General features: G+C 39.7%; 2 protein-coding genes across 5 annotated transcripts; one reads left to right on the top strand and one right to left on the bottom strand.

The window, feature by feature from the left end:
- The first annotated feature begins 3,491 nt into the window (after window positions 1–3,491).
- Window positions 3,492–10,391, top strand: LOC110055493 (uncharacterized). Of its 4 annotated transcripts, none has more exons than XM_020761899.2 (4): window positions 3,492–3,682; window positions 3,874–3,921; window positions 4,026–4,607; window positions 8,041–10,391. In XM_020761899.2, exons 2-4 carry the CDS (start codon window positions 3,906–3,908, stop codon window positions 8,328–8,330), a joined length of 888 nt encoding a protein of 295 aa, XP_020617558.1. In that variant the 5' UTR covers window positions 3,492–3,682; window positions 3,874–3,905; the 3' UTR covers window positions 8,331–10,391. The 4 variants fall into 4 exon arrangements, with proteins under 4 accessions (XP_020617558.1, XP_020617554.1, XP_020617548.1 ...); XM_020761895.2 differs by having other exon boundaries at window positions 3,492–3,744; XM_020761889.2 differs by having other exon boundaries at window positions 3,492–3,795.
- Window positions 10,392–10,652: 261 nt separating this feature from the next.
- LOC110055049 (uncharacterized) lies at window positions 10,653–27,321 on the bottom strand. Its single transcript, XM_020761433.2, has 16 exons — window positions 26,861–27,321; window positions 26,175–26,245; window positions 25,982–26,016; window positions 23,917–23,977; window positions 23,091–23,154; window positions 22,507–22,587; window positions 21,970–22,079; window positions 21,306–21,364; window positions 21,113–21,195; window positions 20,918–20,954; window positions 20,503–20,548; window positions 14,968–20,181; window positions 14,119–14,501; window positions 12,121–12,564; window positions 11,634–11,741; window positions 10,653–11,524 (listed from the first exon to the last, which is right to left on the bottom strand). Exons 1-16 carry the CDS (start codon window positions 26,939–26,941, stop codon window positions 11,334–11,336), a joined length of 7,068 nt encoding a protein of 2,355 aa, XP_020617092.2. The 5' UTR covers window positions 26,942–27,321; the 3' UTR covers window positions 10,653–11,333.
- Window positions 27,322–27,622: the final 301 nt, after the last annotated feature.

Raw genomic sequence — 27,622 nt, 5'->3', positions numbered from 1 at the left:
GCCCAGTTCTTCACAAACAGCCCGCTCTTTTTAAGAGTTGGCGGCTGTTGCGCGAACAGATAATTTATGAAAGGATACAGTGCTGTATTTACTAGCTTAAAAATATCCAACAGAGATTGATTACCAATCCATCTCAACTAAAACCAGCGAGACACTTCTGTCAAATCATTCAAAGCTAAAAGGCCTCGAGGCATGTTTTGGTCCCGGGGGGTTATACTTCGAATGTTTTCTTGGGGGGGGGGAGCGGGGGGAGCGGGGGGGGGAGGGTTGCGACTCTAACCTTGAAACCTTTACCCTATTTCAGACCAAAATCTGTGATTGTCCATACCCTATTACGGACAACCAAAACTCCATATCCCATTTCAGACCTTTTAAATGAGTACACGGCTGTAATCTATGACCGCGGCTCATTTGCGTAAAAATTTGAGGAGGGCTACAAATTTGCTAATGTTGATGCGGAAAAACTTAGTTCCTTGTAAACAGAATACCCAATGCCAAGTCAGAGTGAAAAATATGCCATATTCCAGGCCCAAATGGTCAAATTCTATATTCTTTTTCGGACCAAAACAGGTAAAAAAAACCATACCCTTTGAGGCCGCGAATACGGTGGGATCCCGATTCTCGAACCCTCAGTTTTTCGAACCTCCCAATAACTCGAACCAAAAGTCGTTTCCCTCTCCTCAGTCAAACGCTGTAATTTTTCCCCCGAGTTCTGGAACTCTCCGATTTTTCGAACCAATTCTCGTTTCCCTTGGAGGTTCACAAAATCGGGATTCCACTGTGTAGCCCATATAAGGCAGATCTCCCCCCCCCCCCCCCCCCGTGAGGGATTTGGAGTTCCTATTCGAGGTGGTAAAAATACATTAGATAATACTGCGAAGACGGAAAATATATTTAGTAGATTGCTTCTGCGATCTTTACTAAGTTGTCTGCTGTTTCAAGAACGTTTTTTTTTTTTTTTTTTTTTTTTGAAAACGGAAGATTAAACTTGAATCTTAGCCGACTGTTAGATTAAAGTCAGGGAATTGTAAACAAATCACTGAAAGTGTTCGTTAGCTTTCTTTGTTTCCGCGCCAAGCAATATCTGCAGGTGTGCCGGCTTATTGTGTCTTGAATACGATCAATTGAAAGCCGACAAAAGTATTTGTAAAGAAGCCTTATTCTTTAACTCTGCAATGAAAGAACGCGCGAAACGAGTTCAACTGATATCAAGAAATTTTCAGAAAGTTCAAAATAAGAATTATCGTTTGATACCAGTTTGATACATATCTTTATTTTGACTCTCCCTACGGGGGGTGGCCAAAACACAGCGAAAGCAGCGCTACTGCACAATAAAACAGCCTGGCAAAAATAGATCTTATAGCTTCGATTGCTTTCGTCAGAAGTAGAAAAACCCGAGATGTTCCCGACATTCTCCGAAAACGCCATTCGAGAATACGACCAAGAAAACTACTGTATTGCAGACATTGAATACAGTAGGTAGATACACTTCATTTAACAAGTACTTCACAATTAAAAGAAAGAAAGCTGATTTCCACAAGGGACGAGTGGCTATAGTATGAAAATTAAAACTATCTAAATTTATATATTTAATGTATACACTGCATACTAATTTTGGTTACATTCACCAGGAAAGGCAGAGCGCTTCAACGTAACAAAATTAAACTGATCCACCAGGGGTTTCGAAAGATATGAGAGAAGGTAAGCCAATGACTGAGGAAGACAATTTATCGGGGTTTTTGTTTTGATTTGTTTGTTTGTTTGTTATTTTTACAAGCTCTTTTTTGTACGGTTCCACTGGTATTGAACACTAAGTTACACAATCCACAGAGCCATCCACTGTTTTAAAACTTCCGAATTTAGGTAACATATATATGAGCCATGATTGCGGTGACTAAATGCTGCCAATCAACGTGTTTTTTTAAGAATGACATAACAGCTTTGCCATTACGCATGTGCAGGGAATGTCCTCCCGCACAATCGTCAAGAACACAGCCGTGAAGAGGCTTGAGCCCTTCCGGTCCGAATTCTGATTCGCTTACCAGTCACCGCTCCTCTCAGAGGGTATAAGGGAGAACTAAGCTCGGACGACGAGCCGACCAGCATGATTCGGCCTAGCCTACAAGGCTCATCGTGGGCTCATGCTTCGCGGGAGGGAGGGGGGGGGGGGGTGGTGAGTAATTTTTCCCGCGATGGTATATTGAGGTTAAATTTATAGTGCTTAAATAGTATTTTTAGAGGATACTAGTAATGATGAAAAAAAATATTTCAGTTTCCTTTTAGCCATGGCAAATTATAAATTATATTTGGCCTGTAATCCGACTGAGTTCTTTAGGGTTTTGGATTTAATTTAAATCTTTTTTTTTTCTTTTGGCTCCAACTAATGGTGTTTTCGTCTACAGTAACTACCTATCATTGAACGGCCCACTAAAATTACCCGCAATAAACAATTAATTCCTCGAAGACAGAGGCTTAAAGTTATTGGAAATGAATGCTGGCAAAGTGGAGTTAACAGCAATACTATTTAACTCTTCCCCATGGTCACGCTAACAGCGGGGAGTTTGTTTTTCTACAAAGGGAACTATTAAAGGACACTCCTTCAATTTCCATAATTTGTTTTTCTAGCCAATGCTAATACTTGACAACTGGAAATTCCGGAAAAAGATAATCTACAAAGAGAAAGTAAAACTTGCCAATTAATTCATAAATGAGGAGTTACTCGAATATTTCAAGCTAGTAACACAGACGATTCCTCGAAAACAAGGCAAATTTTTATAATTTTCGCAAGAACATCGCAACTAAAATTCATTCAAACATCACAGCCAAGTTTTAAGCGACTCAAGTAGAAAAAGTGGATTGTATCTCGAATCCATCACAAAAATATGAACCAACCCACAGATAAATTAGCCCCTATTTTAATGAGAAGGAGAAGAAATAAATTATTCCCTGACACTTTCATGTAGAGATGCATATATTTTTTTTTTCATTTTTTGCCGTACTACAAATCCTGACATTGTCTAATTTCAGCCCTCATGGGTTTCAGGTGCTATCCTTAACTCCATTTTTTGTTTCCTTCAAAGATACAGGTATTGTTCGTCATAATAATAGTTTATTCAAAATTTAAGTCCAGGGATCGAAACTGAACAAAAACCATCTGCAATCTGTTTTTCAATCACGTTTTGTCTAGACGATCAAAATTAAAATTGCAAATTCATGCGCCATGTCCATTGGCCATGGCAAAACAATTAGAAAATTCTGTGCACCCCTGATGTGATATTTTCCACCTAGTAATACTAGTTTTGAAGAGTTTTGGGAATACTGTACTTTTTTTTAAAGTAGATATATCGATATTTCATCGAAATAAAGACCGGATATCGGTAGTTATCCACCGCGCATGCTGTATAGACAGGATAATCACCACCACTAGTACTTGACTAAACTGTAGTGGAGTGTGACAGACAAGGGGTTAAGTTCCCGGATGGTCTCGACAGCTTGTGGCCCAGACCCCCCGGTAAGAGCAGACGACAGTCAACACAAACATTCAACCGGCTCACGTTTCGCGATCTTGTCGAGGAGCGGGTTGTTTTTGGGTGTTTACTACTGTACTCAAATCTGTGCTTGGATGACGCAGAGCTACTCGCGATCGATGCGTGAAAATCGCATCAAAAGATCCTGAGGAAAGGTGAAGTGCATTGCAACGAAAAGTCAACTCGACACAGCCAGACCTCTGGCCAAACAATTCACGTGTGTAATTTTACAGCTTTAGCCGTCCACGCTCAATTGAGTGTTAGATATGTGAGTGTTTGTAGCTTATATTGGACAAGACCGCATCAACAACAACCTTAAGAAAAGGTGCTTTGAATATCATTGCAGAAAAAGAAGACGTCTGGAGTCATTTTCCAAACATGGCGAGTTCATTAGGTAAGGTTCGGAGTGAAATAATAATCTATCCCATTTTACCATTACATTGATTCAATTATCGCACACTAATTGATTAAACACCACTGCTGTGGATTTCTCTTTAGGGCTTTTTCTGAACGAGGACGATCTTGATGAAGCGAACAGGCTGTCCAAAAAAATCGACTTCGTACAACTGGAGGAGTATCAGAAGGACATGATTAGGAACATTTTGGAATACAACTGGGATTCCGAACACCAAATGGTGTCGAATTTACTGCACTTTCCACACATCATGCCCGAAGATAAGCGATTAAAATGGCTTTTAAAAGGATTAAGAGAAGAGAAACAGTCATATTACATTCTTGCAGCGGCTACAGGCGTTGCAGGTTTAAAATTACAAGGGAAAGATTCCGAGGAGATTGTGGAATTACTGAAGAATATTTCAACGTCACAAAACGGCATGGTTGCCCTGCGCGCTTTCATGTCACTAGCCGAGCACCTGAAACACCCTAACGATACCCCCTTTGTGCTCAAATTCATGTACAAATCCAAGTCGAACTTGCGCTACAATTCATTGGACTGGTTGATTGAAAATGTCAAGGACAAAAAAGAACTGTTATCCTTGTTCGAAGACAAGGCTATCCCGGAAGATGTCAGACAAGAGGCAATAGACAGGGTCAAAAATTCACCCGATGGCGAAGCTCAAGGTAAGAGTGTGAAATATTTTCTTGCGGTATTGGCTGCGTGAAAAAATAGCAACGATCAAAACTGCTTTGACGATTAATTCAGAAGCTTTAAGGCGAGGCAAAAGTAATGGACAGTTCGGAAATAAATAGACCTGCGATTAAATGTTCTAAGCCACGCGAACTGGTTCATTTCTGAACGCTTGGGCGTTTGAAATGGCATCCTAAAAATGTACAAAACGTTAACATTTTACTCAGGACATCGAACCGTTTATTTAAAATTCGCACAACGCTAAAAGACTCCATCGGATGTAATTTTCTAACCGTGGCAAGCCTTCCTTCCGGGGCTTGATAAATTTCGATCAACAAAGCGAAAAATTGAATCCCTAATATATAATTAAAATTTATTTTCGCATGGGTTGTATAATCATTTTCATATGCGCGCACCAAACTGTTTTGACCCCAAGCCGCTGAAGAGATTGCCTTAGGGTTAAATAAGGGTTCTTGTAATGGGCAAATAAGCTCTCAAAAGAAAACATTTGTGGCCACTTTTGCTGAAGAATAACGAGACAGCTAAATCCTGGATCACAAGTTGTCGGTTTCATCGCGTGTTTGATGTAAAAAAAATATCAAAGGTTACCCTCGCCAACATTCCAAGTTTTATCGACACGAGGTTGTTATCGTAATTTTCTCAGAGACTTCACATGTGGTTGCCTATTATCAAAATTTACATAAGCTCTTTTTCTTGTGTCATGTAAACAAGTCACTTAAATTAAAACACACACACCACTACTTATTTTTTGTGGCAGAATGTCTGAACGATCTTCGTGAACAATTTCTGTCAGTAGGTAGTATTAAGATAGTTCATTTGAAAACGTTCTAAAATAGTGGTCTCTAATTCTTTCACCTCTCGCTTCTTTATGGACGCTTTATGCATATGTTGATTATATTGTCATCGCTTGAATACTGCCTTCCGAAAGGTAATTAGTCATATCGCTCACAGTGAGTTGTTCAAAGAAACCGTAAACTCTCTCAGTCGGCTGTTAACTTGTTTGTTTTGGCCTTAAATGAGAAAACTGATATGGTAAAAGTACGAAACACAACACGGGAAAAGAAAAAACCTTCACTGCCATCCATAGACAGAGTTACAGTTCTTTCACCGTCTCGATTGACTCAATAATTTGCAAGTAATTAGAAGTGCAAGTTAATTGATCGAGCAATATCGAGTTACATTTGTGCCAATACAAAAGTACAAAGTCAAACTCGCGCACATCGCGTCTTGCGGACAAGAGATACTCTTTTTTAATGAGGAAAAAGTGAAAGCATTGTGTTTGTTAGTTGAATTACAGGTGGCACAAGGCTTAAGGAGCTGACAATTCGGTTTAATATTTGCACTTAAAAAACAAACTTCAATGTAAACCCCAGAGTTTTGTGTGGTCGCTTTCTGATTTTAAAGGCGTCTGGGTGTCTGTAAAGTTCTTTATCACTAATTGCGGTGTAATTTTGGGGAAAATACGTTACAATAAGAGAGCTAAAACACACGTTCTCTGCCGAACATTGAGGTTTAAATTGCTGTCCGACCCTTACAAATTCATTACGAAAGTGAAGAAACTTTACAGTGTTTGTAATCAGACCAGCGTTTGGAAAGAAGAGAAGCCTATGAAAAACAGAGTTTGTATTTATGGCTTAAAGCTTCGGCCGTACAAAGGAAGTAAAATGCAACAAAGGCTATTAGGAAGCGATTAGAAACAAGAGAGTGCTAGAGGATGTTAATAGGATCAAGAATAACGCATGTGTGATCAACAGCCAATTTCTCCTTGCAATATCCATAGTTGTCAAGCAGACATGTAATGAGAATAACGAAAATCATCTACACATGACACGTCCCTTGGCACACCACCAAACACTGGTCAAACTTACACTAAAGGAAAAGCACAGTGGGAGATCACTTTGAATAAATATCATTCTGATCCTGTGAGGGCCCTGTATACGGATAAAGCGTTACTAATAACTTCAGAGAATTTCAAGAATGTGCAGATTGCATCAGTAATATCTGTAGATAAGAAGGCTGTCTATAAATTCCGACCGTGACTATTTTTTGACAGTATTATCATGGAGATTCTATTACATTTAAGTATTTAAATTTAAAAAAGTGTAAACGCTTTGTGCTGATCTATATTAAAAGTAAAATTCATTTTAGGAATATTTAAACTTTCTAATAGGTTTAGGGACAATCTCTTGTGGTAATTCTGTGGTAAACTAGCAATTGAAAACTCCCTCTGCAGTTATTCTTCAGTTAACTAAGCTAATTTTGTGCAACTTCTATAGCTTATTTTACGCGAATTTTGTATAAGCCCGGCGGTGAAGTTGTAGAATTTAAAAAAAGTATCTATGAAGGTTTAGTTGAGTGGGTTTTTTTTTTTTTGTTATTATCGAGTTTGAAAGCTCTTGAAAGTTTCCACGAGTGTTCAAGATGTTTCATGACAGGAACGCAATCACATAGTCTGTTGCAATGATCACGTACACCAGTTAATTTAATACAATAAGCAGGATCTCTGCTGTAAAATAATTTCCATGTGAAATTGATAGTTTTTAATAAAAACGGTTATTTCACCTGGTTATCTGGCTCATAGTTCCGTAAACTAAGAGTTATAAAATCCAACTGCACACTGGGTCAAGTATTTCGGTAACCTTTTTACAAAGAAGCTGATCAAAAAAGTCAAAGTTTTCCTTAAGGATTATGGGTCACTCTAGTTCAAGGACTTTGCACATCTGGACAACATATGATGTTGAATTTCTTTTAACATCTAATTAAATAAATTAAAAGCCATTAATTAGCGAGCGCTTGTTTTAACAGATCGATCTGCTCAAATTCAGCGCACCAGAAATTCCTGAAAATGTACGTTTGGTATCAAGGAAATAGAAACTAAAAAAAGTAAATAGTTAAACACTTACTGTTTTCGTTTACGGTGCTTCATCAATTATCCAGGTTGACGGGGAATTCGATGCAAATTATATATTCAGTCGTCAGTTCTCTCAGTTCATGTAATTTGTTTGAAATCGTCCGCCAGTTTGAGTTAGAAGCCCGGCTGCTAAGCAGCAAGCTATATCCCATAAGCTCCTGCGAACTAGATGTTGTGCCTCTAGTTGAGCAACCAATCAGAGAAGAGCTACGTCATAACGGTATTTTAAGGAGTCCAATAACTGACCAATCTCTGGCGAGATTGCATCAAGTCTGATTCACTCGTTTATTCGTTTATTTTGTCAATCTTTCACTCGACTATTCACAGAGGAAAAAGCGCTTAATTATTCTTTGAAGATTTCCTAAGTCAAGAAATTGCCAGAGACAATGCCCGCGTTTAATCTTGTTCTCAGATCTCCTGTGGGAACAAGATTATGCGCGCGTTCTCTTTTTGGATCTATTGCTTGCTTAAATAAATTTCCCTGTTATTACTAGATTGGGCAAATGAGGATTTGCACCAGTTCACTTTCATTCCTAACCTGGCGGAATTCGAAGCCATGAGGACGAAAGAGCAGACCCTGTCTGAGCTATTCACTGAGCTCGACCTGGATAAAGATGGTTTGATCGGTGCAGCCGAGCTGAGAGATTTCTGTGAAGATATTGGCCGGGATATAACCTTGGAGAGAGCAGCGAAAGATATTGCTCTGGTAGATGGCAATATGGATGGCAAAATTGACAAAGATGAGTGGATTGAACTCATGTTTCCAAAGTTTAATATTCAATAAGAAAGAAAGATACTAGAATTTTCAAACTAGAATTAATCAACTCGTACCCAGTTTTAAATAGAAAGTTACACGACAACAGACACGTCACAAAAAAATCAAAGATTAACTGTAATGTTCTTTTTTGTAAACTTGTCACCCATGGCCCATGGCTCTTTGAAAGACCCCAAAACGATAAAAAATATATATTAGTTTCATTCTCTCGCTTCCCGGTTCTGAATTTTAGAAAGTTGGTTTCATAGCAGTCGTGAGTTGCGTGGGAAAGTTTTTTTCGCAAAAAAAATACTTGTACTCGATTGCCTAAGGAATTTTTGTTTGTCTGGTTGAAGGTTGCATTTTTGGGGGTTAGTCTCCTGATCATGTTTACAGTTCTTCCAGCTGCAAATTAATTCTGACTGTTAAGAGATTGAGTTAGCCATCGACTTCGCATGGCGTGTAGGACTGGGTGACTGGGTACGATATATATAAATTAGAATTTCTGTAAGAGCTTGTTTGGTGGTTCAGACGGCTTGTCAGCATTATCCTTGTGGTAGACTTTTAACAGTCCCACTGTTTTAGCGCGTGTGTGGGAGTGGGTTGAAGAGAGACGCACTTTTGAGGCGTTTTTGGCTCGAAACCGGACATTAATCCATGAAATTTAATAAAAGGTTCGGAAGTGTAGCAGCTGTCGTAGGCTTGCAATTCTCTTTGTCTTCATACTATAGCAGCTGTTACTGTTTTTGGGCTAGGGGCATTGTTTCTGTTGTTTGTTCCATTGTTCTATCAAAGGGTATCAAGCCATTGATGTGAGACCTTGCGAGAGCTGCCACCTGATCCAAATAATTGCGCTGATCTTGTGAACCTGTGCTTACCCCTTAAATGACAAGTAATGTTACTTTTTGTTGTCAGAAAGGATTCGTTATCTGAAAAGGCGTCAGTCTCTAGCTTTTTCTCGCTCTCGATACGTCAGTGATTTGCGACGTCTGGTGTTTTGTAAGACTGGGAGAAAGTGTGTTTTTCCAGTCTATAATTGAGAAGGATTTCTTAATATAGTAAACTAAAACGTTTTTCTGTATATTATTCGTTCTTTATTTACTAGGTTTTTCAGATGTATTCTTAGACTACTGACTTGTAAGTCAGAGGTGACAACATCGTTCCAGGGCGTTTTCCCTTTACCTTAAAAAATTGTAAGGGCGGCCTGGAACGAGGTCACACAAGTGGGGACCGGGAGAGGGGTGGGTGGGGATAAGTAACTTCTCACACTGAAAGTTCAACAAAGTAGACTTTGTAATAACGATTGGGTCACTGTGTAAAAAGAACTTGGTGGCAATTAGTGACATAATTTGACTCGTACTCAGACCTTTTTTTTCTTTTGACCCCATTACGGCGCCAAGAAGAGATCTGGGTGCTAGAATAGTAAGTAGATAACTTCGTATTTGAGAATGTCATAACTCGACACAAAAACTCTTTGAACGCAGTATTAAGTATGTAGCTAGTTAAGCGCCTCAAAGGATATTTGATTGCTGAATAAATCATTGCTGTTAATAATGCACACTATTGGTTTAGTTATCACTTTACCGCAGTCCCCCATCGTTCGAGTAATTCATATAAACACCTCGATCTGTACCCACTGTTACAACTACTGCAAGACTTCCTAGAGCGATTAACCCTTTGAATACCAACTACGCATATATGCGTAATTAATGGTCGTGCTCTGTGTACCACTTGTGGCGTCATCAATTTAAATGCCATCAGATATTCTTGATAAGCTGATAGTAGTGCTAGGCTAGCCCTTTCCGCACAATGGTCAGGTTTAGATATCGACGACATTCCGACGTCGCAAATCGAAAAACAAGGTTATCAGTTTTGGTGCAAAAACGGTGGTAAAATGGTGCACAACGCCTATGATTGATCAAGGTCCATTTCTAGGCTTCGCCCGTAATTAACATCCAACTTTTCATTGCAGCCAGAAAGAACATACAATGCAAAAGGTAGTCCGCGTAAAAGGGCAGAGAAAAACAGAAAGGAGAGGGCCAACAAACGAAATTGAGAACGGTTAATGGCAAAAAAAAAAAAAAAAAAGAAGTCCAAATTTTGGCTTATGCGCGTGCCCGTAATTGAAGTTTTGCTCAATTTTGTACTTAATCCTCGAAAAATCTCTCCTTTTAGTAAAAAAAACCCCGCTTTTTTAGCAAAACTTAGGCTTATTTAGCGTCATGGCAGCTAAAAAACCTGACTAAACGGTTAAAAACGGTATTTTTTTGGCGAAAGTTTGGTATTCAAAGGGTTAATAAGCTCCCTTGACGCATGTTTGCTGACAAACTGTTATACAAGCAACGACAAGGGTTTATCATTTGTATTTAGATTTATTTAGTTTAATTATTTTGACACGTTGCTAAATATTGACAAACCTAACTAATCAGAAACATTCGATACACCTACTGCACGCTGCACGCTGCACGCTGCTAGTTCCGTTCCACGCATCTTACTACAACGCATTTCATTTCAAGAGCGATCCAGATATAGCGTTTCATGAAATAATGGAACATAATTTCGTGGCTTCTTCGCAGGAAGCTCAATGATAGAAGGTTTCGGACAAAACTTGAAGTTACCATCAACGAATGAACAAAGCTATTAGCTTCTACAACCGGAAACTGGTTTGTTGCGTCGGCGGACTCGTGAAACACTTAGCTAATTATTAATTCCTAGCTGACAAAGGTAGATGACCTTTTCAAGTCCACTACTGTATCAACTTAAGTTTGTAATTAGCTTGATCTCGAAAACGTCCTCCAAGATCATTAGTGCTTCAAAAAATAAAAATAAAAATAAAAAAAAAAACGTAGAGCTCAAGATTCGCGACTGAGTTTGATCAAGGTTAGAATACATGTATGTGGTACTGCAGAACAACGTCAGTAACGGACTTCGCGCTCAACGCCCGACTACACGTTCAGACAATTCGAAATGCCTATAACTGCAACAATCACCCTCGCGGGTCACGAACCAATCCTAAAGGCGTTTTTTGCCATTCTAAGTTTGATTTATCCTCAAAAAGCTCTTTAGACAGACCAAGCCTTGCGCCACGTACGCGGGAACCTGCAGAGAGCCTGACTCCTTCAAAGCTGCGACCCACTTGCCGAGAACCGCGGCTACTCTTTCTGGTTGCCATGGTGACATGTCAAGAAGAGAAACTGCTGAAGCCAGCTGAATGGCGTGGGTCACTAGAGGCGAAAAGAAAAACAAAATAAGAGTGTAATCTTTATCATAAACCACTTCAAATGAAGGAGAACTTTAGGACACTTTCTTGAGTAAACGTAAAAGTTTGCGTACCTTTAGTTTTGGAGGTTGGTGAGGAATCTTCCATCAGCCCACAAACCATGTCGGTTATTTCACGTACTGGGGTCTGTCCATTATCAATGGCAATCCTACACAAAACACCTGAAAATATAGTGCGATTAACACCCAGTTACGACTTAAAATGTACAGTATCAGTATGTTACATCGATGATCGAAAAGATTTCTCTAAATAAACGGAATGCCACACATTTCTTGTTGATGACATAGCAAGTCAATATTTCCTAGTTGAAACAGCAATGTATATCGATCATGTTAACTCGACTACGTGCAAGACCTTTTGTCGCTTTCTACTTTCAACCCTCGCGCTCGCACTCATACTTGCACTCGCACTCGCACGCAGTTTCACACTCACACTCGCACTCGCACTCAGTCTCACACTCGCACTCACACTCGCACTTGCACTCGCACTCGCACTTACACTCGCACTCGCACTCGCAGACGGCGGGTTATGTAAACGTACCTAAGAGTTGAATGCACAGAACAGCCTGAGATTCTGGGAGCCCGCTTGCCGTCAGTTTACCACACTTGGAGCAAATCTCCGGTACCTCTTCACCTCCCACCGAATTCCTTTTTTCTTTTGTTTCTGCCGCAGTTGTAAAGCCGCTTCTTTCACTTGTTCCCTTTTCTGTTAAAACGGTAACACTTGAAACCGCGCTAGAAACATTGAGATTACGGCAACAGCAAGCTGACACATTGTTCTCCTCGCTGATGTAGGCCGCTTGTGGGTGCGATCCATTCGTTGTTGGTTCATCCCTTGTTTCCTTGTCAGCCCATGACTTTAATATTTGCCAAATGTTGTTGACAATGAGTTCATTTAGAGTCCACTGCCAACCAAGAACACATGACAATAACTCGAGAGACTTGACTACTTCAAACGAATGTCTGTCGAGGACCAGGCTGCCATCTTAAAGGAAAAGAATAAATAGTTGCTACACCGGAATAATCGTTGTTTCTATTAACTTCATTGCCTTCTAACACTATTCGAACGAAAGCTAATGAGCAGTATTTTGCAGTGATACCGGTTGCTCTAATTTTTTTGAGTCTCTTGCATAAGACCGTAGTGTGTGACCATTCAAATAAAAGATATCGAGCAGTACTTTCATGTGGTACTGTTTATTATGCTGTACTAGGTGGTTCTAACTTTTAAAGTGCCTATGAAGTAAAAAATAATTGCTGATTATTTGAAAGGCTTTTCAGCGTAAAGAAGAATGGCGTTTCCCTTTTTGAATATCTTTTTTCGTTCTAGAGATATTTACGTTTTTATATTATGCAAATGAGGAAAGTGATGACATCATAGGTGGTTCTACTTGAACAGTAAAACAATGAATCAAGAATATCTCTAGAAATATTGGAGCAGTGTTCTTCAAACTTGGCACCACAAATGTGCATCACAAAAGAAACAGAATGACACCTTCTGTGTTGTTGCCATGGCAACACTTTTGGCTCCAGTCTCTTTCTGTGAAAAACCAAATATGCCAATTTGCAACCCTTCGAAAAGGGACAGAGGGTCTTGCTCGGAATGCACATGATTCCCATATTGTCTTAACTCTCCCCATTAGATTGTTGGGAGTGGATGGTCCTTGTTTCAGATAAAATCTGGTAATGTTAGTTTTAATTAAAACAGGACCAGCAGCATAACTGTTGTCATGACGATGACACGATGGGTATCATTTTGTTTCTTTTGTGATGTACATTTCTCGTGCCAAGTTTAAAGAATACTGCTTTAATATTTCTAGAGATATTCTTGATTGAGTGTTGAACTGTTTTAGTGGAACCAGCTATGAAGTCATCACTTATAACACAAAAACGTGAATATCTCTAAAACGAAAAAAGATATTCCAAAAAGGAAAACGTCACTCTTTTTTACTTTGAAAAGCTTTTCAAATCAGTAGCAATTATTTTTTACTTCATAGGCACTTTAAGTCTGTGGATGAAACCCTAGTGTGTGACCATTCAAATGAAAGCTATTGAGCAGTACTTTCATGTGGTATTGTTTATTATGCTGTACTAGGTGGTTCTAACTTTTACGTCTGTGGATGAAACCCTAGTGTGTGACCATTCAAATGAAAGCTATTGAGCAGTACTTTCATGTGGTACTGTTTATTATGCTGTACACGGTGGTTCTAACTTTTAAGTCTGTGGATGAAACCCTAGTGTGTGACCATTCAAATGAAAGCTATTGAGCAGTACTTTCATGTGGTACTGTTTACTATGCTGTACAAGGTGGAGTGTGTGACCATTCAAATAAAAGCTGTCGAGCAGTAGTTTCATTTAATACTGTTTATTATAACGGACAAGGTAAGTCCCAAAATAAATCCTTCAGTTAAACCCTAACGTTCATTTAAACAATAGCTACTGAACAGTGTTTTGTTGTATTGTTCATTAGATTGTACAGGGTTATGTACATCGAAAAAATTCTAAGATGGAATCTATTAATGGACTCAATCCCTCGTCTTACCTTTACCAAGACCGACGTTAGCCCCCAATCCCTCCTCACGCAATGGTTGAATAAGCTGCAATCCAAAGCGTTTCAGGTCTTCCTCTGTTACCGAATCATCTTCCCAGCAGCACAGAACTCGTAAGATGTTGCCAAGATCGGCAGACGGAAACCTCTGAACCCCATACGATAACACTAACTTCAGAGTATGAGCAAGAGGCGATTGTTTGCCTCTCGAATAATCGGAAGACGTTTTCAGAACTTTCGGCCAAACGGTAACCATGGTAACTGCAAGCTGTAGAGCAGCGTTCTGGGAACGGTACAGGGAACGTATGACGTCATAACACACCGTTCGAACACAGCCAAGATTCTCTTTGAGCTGGCACAAGGCAGTCAAGACACGACTAAAGTCAAAAGAGAAGAGTATAAGAAGAGTGTAGTCACTCGGGCAGCGTACAGACGCCGAAGGAACTTGAAAACGTAGCTTTATCCCCACGGTTAGGCCTACCGTCCACACTAATCCGTCACGAAAACGGAGCTTTCAGCTTTCAACCTCCTCCTGCGTAGTGTGGATGGGGCCTCAGAGACACAAGCTACTGGTAAAAAAATTCCGACTTCTCGACAAGACAAGAATCGAACCTCGAGTATTGTATGACTTTCTGAACTCCCGTCGAACTCTCAACCGATAGGCTACAGGAAGGTAATGTTAACTTAAGAAAAATCATATTTTTTTCCGTGCAGCACTGACTGATAAACATTTCCAGCATTTATACCAAGCTTAGCATTCATGTATAATGAAGATTTATACCCATGCTCCGTGACACTTACATGAAGTAGTTTACCATAAGAATAACCTACACTAGAACTTACCAAAGCGACAGATCCCCCCTCATAACTTCCTCATCGTTTGAGCTCCAACGTGCTTCAGTCAAACTCCGAGAACACAGAGAAACCAATCTAGGAATAAGGTTCCCGAACAAAGTATCATTGGATAATAAAGATATCACTTCCAGCAGTCGAGACTCGAAACTGGAAATAACAGGCTGCCAGTTGTTTGGACTCGCATCAGTCTGAAAGTGTTCAAGTTGATCGAGGATCTGAGGGACGAGGTCGTCTTCTCGTTCTTTTAAAAACTGAATTATGGCCGAAACTACGGGCGTACTGGATGAAATACATCGCTTAGTGGTTAGTCTCTCGACTACAATATGTAGATCTACATTGTCTTCGTACACACGACTCAGACATTTGAACACATACTTCACTTCAGGCATATAACCTGGACGGACTGACAACGGTCGATATTTGCTCTGTTTGTTGCCAGTTGATTTCGCTGAATTGTTTGTATTTTTGGACTCTTCTTCTAGGACTGGCCTTTCATTGAACTCCAGTAATGGCCCATGATCGCCAACCAGTACGGTCTCCTTACTGCCGGCCAGTATTGGTCCCTTATTGCCAGCCAGTTTTGGCTCCTTTTTGTCAGCCACTTTTGGTTCCTTTTTGCCAGCCAGTATTGGCACCTTAGTGCCAGGCTGTATTGGTCCCTTATTGCCAGCCAGTTTTGGCTCCTTACTGTCAGCGAGTATTGGTCCTTTCCTGCTGACAAGTACCGGCCCTTTAGTAACACCATTTTTCTTCGATGGTTGACTGAATGTGGCTTTTTCAACCGGAACTCTAGAAATACCTAACCGATTTTCCAAGCTTGAGGTTTCTTCTTTGTGAGGAATTTTAGGCTGCGTTTTCATCTTCTTGCTTTTCTGCGCGACAGCGATCTTGTTGTTAACTGGTTCAGAAACTGATTGTTGATAAGAACGCTTTAGTGAGACTTTTTCTTCTGCGCGAGGAGGTGCGGATGCCGACCGTTGTAAGGGAGGTTTGGTTGAGGCACTTCCTCCCGAACAGGACGTAGACGCTGATTTGCTTGTTTTGTCCTTTGCAAGACAATTCCGTGGCGTTACTGAAATGTTCACTTTGTTTGATTCTGTTATACACATAGTCGCGCTATTTCTTAGCGAAGTTCTTTTAACGCTCCTTGATGCGACTTCAGTGTAATTCAATTCCTGGTCACGTTTAAATTCAGGCTTTCCACGTACATCAAAAGTCTTTTTTGCAAAAGTTAAGTCGGTGACACGGTTTGACTTTTCTTTGTTCAAGTTACTGGATGAAATTTGGGAAGCTAAACATTCTTCATCGTCCGAAGGACAAGGTGAAGGTGGAAGAGGAGAAAGTGAAGGAAATTCCTCCAAGAGACATTCAAGATTATTAAACAAGGCTTGAATTGGAGAATCGTCTTCCGGGTCACATAGAGCTGGGGAGTCATCAGAAGGTCCTGCGTTGTTCGGAAACCAAGGCAATTCCAAAGATTGTCCTCTTTCTCCAAGTTTACTCTCTTCTGCATCTAATTGAGATGATGACGGACGTTTTCTTTCCCCAGCTTTTTCAGTTAAAGTTCTAGGGGACGAAACATCCCTCTTGATCGCATAACGTTTTCTTGTCTCGTCAAATGTCGATGGCTCCCGAACATCTAGATTAGAGGGTATTTCCTTCTCATTCGAAGAGGATCCTTCTTTACTTATAATTCTAGGAGACACCTCTCTTCCCAAATCAGAATTTCTCTTTCTCATATTAAAGGTCGAAGGACTTTCATTACCCACTTCTCCAGATGATACATTTCTTTCCAAAGCAGAATTCCTTTCTCTCTTCGTACCTGTAGAAGGCACAACTCTTCCCACATCAGCATGCTTTTTTCCCTCATTAAAAGTCGAAGAACTTTCTTTATTCATTGTCCTAGACGACAAATTTTCCAAAGCAGAATCCTTTTTTCTCTGAATAGAAGTCAAATCAGCTCTAGAAGACACATCTCTTCCCAAAGGAGAATTATTTTTTCCCTCATCAAAAGTTAAGCAACTTTCTTTCCTCGTACCAATAGAAGACACAACTCTTCCCATATCAGAATGTTTTCTCCCCTCATTAACAAGCGAGGATCTCTCTTTACCCGTAACTCTTGAAGACAAATCTTCTTTCGTATCAAAATGCCGGTTTTCGTCAGTAGAAGTGGAGGAACGTTTTCTAGTCATTGCTCTAGAAGACATATCTCTTTCTGAATCAGACTCATTTCTTCCCTCACTGGAAGTGGAAGGTTTACTAGCTTCTTCAATTACCGTTTTAAAAGAGGGTACATCTTTAACGCAATCAGAATTCTTTCTACCCTCCTTGGAAGTCGAAGGTTCACTAGCATCCTCAATTACTGTTTTAGAAGCTGGTACATCTTTTACGCAATCAGAATTCTTTCTTCCCTCAGTGGAAGTCGAAGGTTCACTAGCTTCTTCAATTGCAGTTTTAGAAGCAGGTACACCTTTTACGCAATCAGAATACTTTCCTCCCTCATTACAGGTCGAGAACTGTTCTCCATCACTAGACAGGGACTCATCTTTCTCCAATTCTGAATTCTTTCCAGAAGACTCAGAAGTTAAGACAGGGATATTTTCTTGTACACTGGAATCTTGCCCTTTTGAGTCTTTTCCTTCGCGCTCGTCAATTGAGCAACTTTGCATTGCCTCGTCAGAGACATGTGAATGGTCGTCTTCTTCTAAAGCTAACTTGCAGTCTTCAGAAGTTTCAACTTCGTGGCTTGTGGTTGAGGAGCATTCTGTTGTCTCTGTTGTTGATGCTGTTGTCATCGTTGTCTCCTTTTCACAAGTCAGAGTAGATAGATTCAAATCTACTTCGACAGTCGAACTACTAACATAAACCGGTTCACCTTTTGAAGTTTCAACGAACTTATTTGTTGTTGCTTTGCCAGGCACTACACATGGAAAAGAATCTGCATCAGTCTCTTCGTCTGATGGGACATACACTTGCTCCGTTGATCTGTCTTCATTTTTGGTGCCATCAAAAGTTGTAGATAGCTCAGATACATCCGTGCTTTTTCTCTTCGTTGTACAAATGGGGCGGTTTGGAGTCTTACGCACAAAGGGCTGAGTTTGGTCAGACGAATCAGTGTCAACTACAAGAGCAGAATCATCCTCCAACTGCTCAGGAGCGGATTCAAAATCTTCAGATATGTTGTTGTTATTCTCTTCAAGGGTGTCCTCTCTTCGTTCAAATGCATTCTCTTTGGCCTCTAACTGCGACAACACAGTGTTCCCGTTAACATCTGCGGTGATTTTGCTGTCCTGTGAAGTTTGGCTTTCTTCGGTATTTATCTCGCTGATGATTTTATTAGCCAAAATGCTGTCAGCATTGTCATTGTTGAGTTCGAGTGAAGGAATTTCATTGATGTCGGCATTTTGCTCCCTAGTCATGTTAAGTGGAGCATCACCTTTAGTTCTAGATCCACATTCAGAAGTTGTAGAAATCTCCTGATTAACTTCGATCCCAACTTCAGTGGGTACGTTCGCAGCAGCCTCTGAAGTAGGCGCTGGAGATACATCCGAGTCGTCGTCATAGGCGACTTGCTCTGAAAGCGAGGCTGTTGAATGACTAAGTTTACTACCATCCACTTCCTGTCCTCCCGTAAATACATTTGAACTGTCCTCATTACCTGCTTGTTCCTCTGAGTCTGTAAGTAAGGCGCTTGAACAACTAAGCTGACCGTCGTTTTTCTGTTGATGGTTGACATCTTTATCCACTCCTACTGATAATACATTTGAATTGCTTTCATTTTCTTCTTGTTTCTCTGAACCTGAAAGTAAGGCTCTTGAACGACTAAGCTGACCGTCGTTTTTCTGGTGTTGGACGGCATCTGTATCCATTCCTATCAATAATACATTTGAATTGCCTTCATTACCTGCTTGTTCCTCTGAGTCTGTACCTAATGCTCCCGAACAGCTACGCTCACCATCGTTTGTCTGGGAATGGATGACATCCGCTTCCACTCCTACTAGTAATACAGCTGAATTGTCTTCAGTAGGTTCTTGGTCCTTCAAGTCTGAAAAAGAGGCTACCAAGCAGACGGGTTCGCAAAGGTTTCCATGGTGATGAGCACCATCATCAGCATCGGTATTCGAAGAATCAGGCAAGATATCCTGGAAGTTTCCTTTAGCATGTTCTACGCTTTCGTTTGCTTGCGAGCTTTCAGTGAATTCCTTCATGTTATCCACCAACGCAACGGAAGAAACGTTTTCATTGTTGCCACTACCACCATCGTTAGATTTTCCGATATCACTCGCATTAGAATCACGCTTTAAGTCCGTATCTGACACCTCTGAAGAATTTTCTTGAGTTGAATTAACCTCCATTCCTGTTTCTCTTTCTGACGAGCTTTCAGCATCAGACGAGGAACTGAGTTTCATTGCTTTAGCTCTGGATCGAGTCATAACACGGGGTTTCGATGATGCCATCCTCGGCTTTGCCTTTCGTTGAGGACTGGGCGTGACCACTGTGCATTTCTCGATGTTGGAGGGTTCTTTAGTCTTAGCAGACTCCTCGTCTGTTTTCTTACGATCAGAACCATCGCTTTCTGTAATATGTGAATTTTCATTCATTTCAGCTTCGATACTACATGTACCTTCTTGAGTCGTTGATAAGCATTTTGAAGTCTCACCTCTTGGATTAGCAATATTGCAGTTTTCGTGAGAAAGGTTTTCAGAAACTTCAATATCAGAGGCACTCGCTTCATTTGGTGACTGTCTCACTGAAGATTCATTTTCAGTTTTTGCACAATCAGCATCGTTCTTTGTCGTCGTTTCCTGTCCAGTGCTGTTTTCAACATCTTCCTGAAAATCTTGATCACTGCTTCTAGTTTTCATAGGACTCGCTGCTAAGTTTTCACCCTCGTCATGATCGCCAATCAGCATGTCTGCTAGATCACCCAGGCTGTAATCACTGTCTTCATCTTCATTCCCGCTCCCATCATCCTCGCTGCTGCTTCCACTGCCACTCTCTTCCTCGGAGCTGCTACTGTCTCCCAGTGCTTCTCTGTCAGGACTGGGCGGTAGGGGACTGAGAGCGGGCTCCATATCGGATAGCATAGAGAATTCCTCTATAACGTGCGCCAGCTGTTGACTTGGATGCGAGGCTGAAGGCGAGGTCTGTTTCGTTTCCACGGGCGGCTGTCGAGGTGGCTGACGGGCTTTTTGTCGCTGCCTACAAGAAACAACATAAAAGCATAACGTTAAGATTTCGTGAAAAATGTGAAACAGCTCTTGTAAAGGCAATTTTTAACAACTGACACTATTAAACATGTCTAACTAATTTACATGTACCAGGAAACTAGATATATTCCCGCTATAAGAATCTCGATTTTGATTGGAGACAACAAACTCTTTGCTGCCGACAGAGTTGCAAGTTATTTGTTACCTCATTTCTGATGTCTGCAGAAAATATGTGACCACTGTAAACATGATGTCAGTCCGATCCAAGCACCGAGATGGAAACTTTGTTTTCATTATCACCGTTCAATCCTACCTTGGTTTAGAGGTTTTCTTTGTCAAATCTTCCCCAAGGGCTTTTGCTGTGAAAATCAAGGATCAGGTAAGCAAACAAACAAGGAAAGAACAGAGAATGTAGTATTCTTCGAAAGTAAGCCATTCGACTACATACAGTTGGTTGAAACCAAAAGTGAGTGAAAGCTACGCAAAAGAAGGAAAACAAAAATATTGAATTACATACAATTCAGTTATTAATTTTGAAACAAAAGAAGTACATGTAACCGTATGGTCCTACAGTAAGCAGGCAGTAAAGCCACTTTACAATTCAAAAGACATGGTAACGATAACAGTCCAAGAAAATTGAAAGGCAAACTGGTTTAAAAGCAATCAAACCAAAAAAAAGCAAATCATAAGAGGCTATGTGCACATGTACAAAATAAATTTACACTGACCAAACTCTGCCTCTAGCTTGACACTTTGAATCTCCTCCTGTTTTAAAAGAAAAAAATCAGTTACTGGCATTCAATATCTATCTTAAGACTGTACAGATGTTAGGGCCTTACACCACACACTCAAAGCTTTTGTAAAGATGCAGTGGCGATCACTCTCTTCTCTGTGCTGGGAAAGTAACAGCAGCAACTACTTACCATGGATTTCTGAAGCTGTTGCTCCATTTTTGCAGCCTTTCTGTTGGCTTGACCCAGCAATTTGTTCAATTCTTTGTTTTTCTCTATGGAGAGAAAAGAACAACAGCTCAAAATACCAAAAAAAAAAAACATACATAATGAGGGGTTCAGTTTACATGTATGTAAAAAATGAAAACAAGAAATAACAAAAAACCTTTTGCTTTCTTGATTTCTTCCTGCAGCTTGGCAATGGTACCCTCACTTTTCTGCAAACTGTCAAAAATGTATCATGATTACAAGCAGCAACAACGTTCTTGAAAACTGCCAGTTAGAGAGTTACCTTACTATTTATTTAGTTGGTGGGATGTCCTTATGGAACTTCAATCTAAGGTTCCTTTTGATAACAGAGTCAGCTTTGGCTCCAAATGGGTTACCCTGGCTTAAATAAATAAAGGTATACAGTACAGTATGTAAATACTAGTTTTTTAACGCTTTCAAGAGGTATAACATGGAATATCACAAATGGCACTTGAAATTTTCTGGTGGTGGGATATTACATGGTATTCCATAGTATACCAGGAGAAAGCGTTGGCATAACTATTTTATACCATGCCATTGAAAATACAGAGATCAACACAATCAATGTGACATGTGCATGGAGCATGATGGGAAGGTTGGATGGAATACCATCAAATATACGATGGCTTTCCTGTATTCTTATTGGCTGTTTCTTCTATGGTATGGTATAAATACTTAGATGTACGTTTAGATGAGCTTAGATGTACAACACAGTTGGACATGGATGTGCCTCATACCACAACAGCAAGACAAATGGATTGTATGGGAATTCTCATGTACAGTTAGTAGCTATTAATAACCTTTTCTTTTGTTTTTGCATCTCATGTGCTTGAACTTGTTTCTCCAGTCTCCATGCACACTCCTGCTCTTCCTTGATTTTAGCTGTGCTTAGCAACTCAGAGTTTATTTTCTGTATAAAAAGACATTTTCACTCCAGTTAAATGTTCAATGACCTGAATCCCCACTAGTGTAAGAAACTCTAATGCAAACTTTACAATAGGTCATTTCCAAGTTACCTTAATTGAGCCACTGTTTCAAAACGAGTCTTTGTGCAAAACCTTTCATATGAAAATGAGTTTGATTTGCATGAAAATGAACCTGTAGTTAGAACAGACGGCAGAACACTTTTCCACATGAATGGTTTCATACAAAGACTCTTTTTGACGCCGAGGCAAAAGGCAACTCGGAAGTGGCCTACTAACCTAGAGTTATCACATGTGCAGGTTCATGTCTGTAATTGTAAGTATTGTTAAAATAATTGAAATATTTTTACCTGAAAATTAATATATGAAAAACAACTTGCTGAGTAATGCCTTCATTGATGCACAGTACAGTACCTCAAAATTCTGCAGCTTTTCTCTTAATTCTGAAATGGTTGAATCAGCTAAAGATTTTTCCCTATGTAGTCTTGCTACATTCTGGAAGTAAACAAAACAGGAATTAAACATGAAGAATTGTTTCCACTTCTTAGATTGTGATATTGCTTATTAACTTGTGTGGTACAAGTACATGCCAAAAATGTTCATGGAACTGGCAGCACTTGTTGTGCAATTAAAATGTGGCATAATGACAAAGAAAAAGTAATGCTATTGTATATTATGAACCTCTAACTAAGACTGCTAATAATATTATGTCCTACTGTAACTCTGATTTTCAAAGCATCAAGTCACTCGACCTACACGTAGAGTAGAATCTCTTGTTACTGCAATCAATGTTTGGACTGTAATAAGGAGTGGTTACAGGCACCATAGAAACTTCACCCCTTTCCCAACAAGCTACACCTCCAGGCATGAGAAATTACAGACCACTACTACAACCTTTAAACAGTCAAGTACAACTTCAAATGGAGCAAACACGTCATCATTTAGAGCAAAAGTATGTACTAGTTCTTGGTGAATTTATTAGTACACTGGCTTAGTACCTTTCTTAAAGGTTCACTGGAATGCAATGTCCTATCCAGCTGACTTTGCAATGATTCTATTTTCCTGTAATTCAATTAAACACAAAAACAACTGACTTAACTGTATTTTAAACATTGAGTAAATGTAGTCAGGAGATGACATAGTCAATAAAAGTGCCGTTTTTTGTCACTGACTTGTGTGTCATGTCTTGCTAAAATATACAAGTCAGTGACAAAAACAGCACTTTCATCGATTACTGTATTTTACTTGACCAGAAGATCAAGGGAAAGGTCGTGCATACAAATAACACACTGCATGTATGTTAGACAGTTAAAATCACTGAGACTCTTCCCTCACATACCAGTAAATCCCCTCTTCTCAATACTAATACTACCAATCAGTTAATATTATAAACATTATCCTGCAATGCCTGTACATTCCTACAGGGATTTTATTAAGGGCTGGACACCAGGCAAATTGACCAGCCGTGAGAACAATTTTGCCCACCTGGTTTAACCATCTAGAGGAAAGTTTTTCTTATAACGAAGTTCAGTTTAAAATGCTTCAACTGCAAGTGAAAACAGGTTGCCCTCCTGTTGAAAATGTTAATGAAACCTCTGATTTAACGATACTCTTCCAAAGAAAGTTCTCAACTTCCTTAATAAGAAAATGCAAGGAATATTGAGTGTCCAAATCCAATAATTTCAGCATTCAAAGTTACACAATTCTGGGAAATAACAGATGGCATATTCTGGCTAGCCCTAAACAGCTAGCCTGCAAACGGTGTGTACTAGTTACTACCATTAATTTGCCTAACATTCCTTTTAATCAAGAAAAGTGTCTCACATTTGAGCTGCCTCCAACTTTAATGCACTGTCAGTGGACTGCTGCTGATGTTTGTCAGATTCTACAGAATGTCAAGGAGGGTTCTGATTATTGTTACTTCTTTTAATTATCAATAATATTCACACTTTAAGGTATCGTGGTAGGTGGATTTTTCCGAAAAATGCGAAAAATCTTTTTTTGGCTGTTCAAATTGAGAAGACTGAGATAAATATTTTGCAAAAAGAATGGGGGAAAGGGCTTTTTTATTTTTTAAGTTAAAGCAAAAAAACTATTTTTGAATATTATTAAGCCCTTACAGCACGTTGACACCTCTAATTAAAATTCACCGCCAGTTGTCACAAGTAGCATGAATTGTGGTGTGATATTTCATTTGTGCACACGAACTTTTCTTGATCTGGTTGTTTCATCACAAGTTGGCTTTCGTTCTTGTCAAATTTTCTTTATGTCAGGACGAAAAGTTCTTGCCCATTTTCGTCTTCGAAGGGGCCGAAGAGGCGAAAATCTGGTGGAACCCACAGGTTCAGCGTCAAACAAGATCTTTAGCTCTGAGCGACCGTGGTTCACACTGTAACCAAGAAGAATGGTTGAAGGAACTCGAGGACACTAGTCCCGCCAATGAAGCTAAAAGGACAAAATACAACAAGTGCTAGTCGCACGAAATTGTTGTAGAACGGACGCGATTCCGAAATTTCCACAACGAGAGAGTCAAGCGCATATGTAGATTTTGACTATGTAGACCTCGAGATTTCCTCTTTTTCATGCTTTTTGGCTTCACGAGGCATGGTTTCAAAAAATGTCTGGAGAACGAAGGAGCCTAAACTTAAGCAACATAATACCAATGCTGCCGATGAAATCTTTTAAGTAAAAAATCACGGCAGTTTAACTTGTAGTTTGTCCCTTCTCGGACGACTTCACTGCGATGCGGGTTTCCGTGCCAGAATATTAGTCGTCTGTTTATTTCAAGTTGTCATAACCCATTGTTGTGGTAAACTGACCCATGCCGACATCTGTCAGTGCAGAGGGGATTTTTAACACCTATTCATACAAATCTCATAAAAGGTTTTTCGTGTTTTTCTCGATAAAATAAAACTGCATATAAGAATGAACATTTTTAGTTCGTTTACGCGCGTCTTCTGATGGAATTGGCTGAAAATCAGCAGGTATGTTCTGGGATACCTCCTTCAAAAAACCATATCGGGCTTTGTTTAATTTCGCTTCCATTTCAAAGTTATGGCCTCTTTTGTAGAAGGAAACGTCCGCATTAAAAATATCAAAGTTTAGGAGGGTGTAGAAAAAAAACCAAACCACATCTGGAAAATGGTAGACACGATTTTTGAGGGTGATGTCGGAGAAAACATTTCCGATGTAAATCACGCCGCTCCGATAATTCATGTGCAGAAGCAAACCAGTTTAAGCGAAGCAGTGTTTCTGGGTATTTCTTTTAATATCACTGTGACAATAACTTTTTAGAAAATTTCAAAGATATGATTGTATTCTATAACTATTAAGCTTTCAGAAAATGTATAGGTTGATCGGGTTTTCTTTCAAAGCGCCAGCGTAAGATCGCGATTTCCAAACACTGTCAATCCACCTACCATGATACCTTAATTATCAATGAAACAAGATGTGTATCACCAAGATCTAATGTATACCCAACACGTAAATCTTAATCTTCCCAATAACTTGTTATAACTGAAGCAAAACATAATTATCTTCAACTTTTGTAGCAAAAAACTATGGAAATAAAGTACATTGTACATTAATCTTTTAAATCTTTGTTGTCTTTCCCCAATATTCTCAAGAAAAGAATGCCTGAGCTAACAATTTCTTACAAAACTCTCTGCTTTTACTGTAATAAATTGATTTTTAACAATTATAATAGTAGAAAGTAAATATTGAATCCCAAATTCTAGTTTAAAGACTACATGTACATGCACATGTACATTCATGAACATGCATGAATAGAAATCTCATATCTGCATAAAGTATAATCTCAGATGAAAATCAGCTTTCGTCATCATGTTTATAATGAGCATTTATCAATTATCAACCAATAAAAGGATACCATGGCATTTCTGCTGGTACTTCTTTATCAGCTCACTAAAAAAGGAAACAAAAAAAACCATCACGCACAAGTAAGTAACCTACATGTATACTCCTTCCATAAGGCCTTCTGCATCCCATGGTGCAATGAGGACAGATGATACTTCTTCAATAAAAAATTATTGTGATCAAGATATTGTGAAAACTATACACACTCTGTTGAAATTATCTTTTCCTTGACCATCCTTAAAGTCAGTGAGTGCTCTCTCTTTGAAGCTTCAAGTGCCTAGAAAAAACAAACAAACAAAATTAGTTACAATAAATCAGTCAAAATACCAATCACAATGCAGGATTAATTTGGTTCATCTTACCCGCTCACGGACCTAGCTACGTAATAAAAGCATTTATAAGCTGGTGTGCAGAAGACCCACTTTGAAATGAGTACTGTATGTGAGTGGAATAAACTGGCACAAATTAAACATGGAATGAATTCTCCAGTACACATATGTTTCTTCACAATCACAGTGCTCTGCAGTTTAACCAATTTTTAAATCTAAATCCTTCACATAAAAGAGGTAGATCCATCAGAGTAGATGCAAAACTTGCGCTGGTGTAAACACATGTACATACATGTACGGAGACATCAGTTGATACAAACAAGAAACAGGCAAACATTATTGCTACTTCTGTATGTTGATATACTATACGTGATAAGAAAGCGAGATAGCAACAGTTGATTTTAAAAAAGCTTCCACGGTGGCCTGGAGTAATGCTCCAGTAACTATTTTCAGAATCATCAAACATATCGAATACCTTCAAATCCTTCAAGATGTCAAAAGGAAAACGTCTCTGAAACGTATTTCATGAACAAAAGCGGTTATTTGAAAGATTCGACACAAACCTCCTTTAACTTTGCACATGAAGAGCACGAAGGATCACTGGCACTTTCAACCGTTGTATCAACCATTCTCGAAGAAGACATTCTACTTTGGAAAACAAGTCACTTTGCTATCCATCTCATCTCTGCATGGTGCTCCGCCATTTTGACAACAGACCGATGGAAATCTGGGAACGAGAAAAATCTAGACACCAGTCTTTCGCGTTTTTCGATGTGCCTGGGTATCGGGAGGGGAGCGAGCACGGCTTACACGGGAAAGTTCCTCGAAGCCAGTCCAGGGTCGAAGCAAGGAATATTTGATCCTCGGCTAGAATGTTCTGTTTTTATTGTGATGAATGTCTCTTACGTGTACATCAATCTCAATTCGCAAATATACCACGTTTTAAGTACACCATGTTGTGTCAGCCTTGCAGTCTTTGACTTCTCATCGTTTTAGTTTTCAAGTTTGGCTGATTAGATCTCCTGCGAGCTCCAACGTTCAATCAAGCAGGATCTTCTTCCACGGCTTTGCAGTTTTATTTAGTTCAAAATTATGCTATGGAGGCGGCACCCGTGAGGTGTGGGGCAGGGGTAAGAAGTGCGGAAAAGGGTGGATGGGAGGGGGGGGGGGTGGGTGGGTGGTCAAGCTGGCCGAATCATAGGCCGCTGACATTCTCAGCGGCACCGGTCGTTTCCCCAAGTTCGCCAACGTATGAAGTCGATTCGTCAACGTCCAATGTCAGTTCGCCAACGCTTTTTGAAAAAGGTCGGAATTGTATTCACAAA

Source organism: Orbicella faveolata, unplaced genomic scaffold (assembly GCF_042242905.1).
Source record: "Orbicella faveolata isolate gen_17 unplaced genomic scaffold, um_ofav_v1 contig_27, whole genome shotgun sequence".
NCBI lineage: Eukaryota > Metazoa > Cnidaria > Anthozoa > Scleractinia > Merulinidae > Orbicella > Orbicella faveolata.
This window is presented reverse-complemented; position numbering and strand designations above follow the sequence as displayed.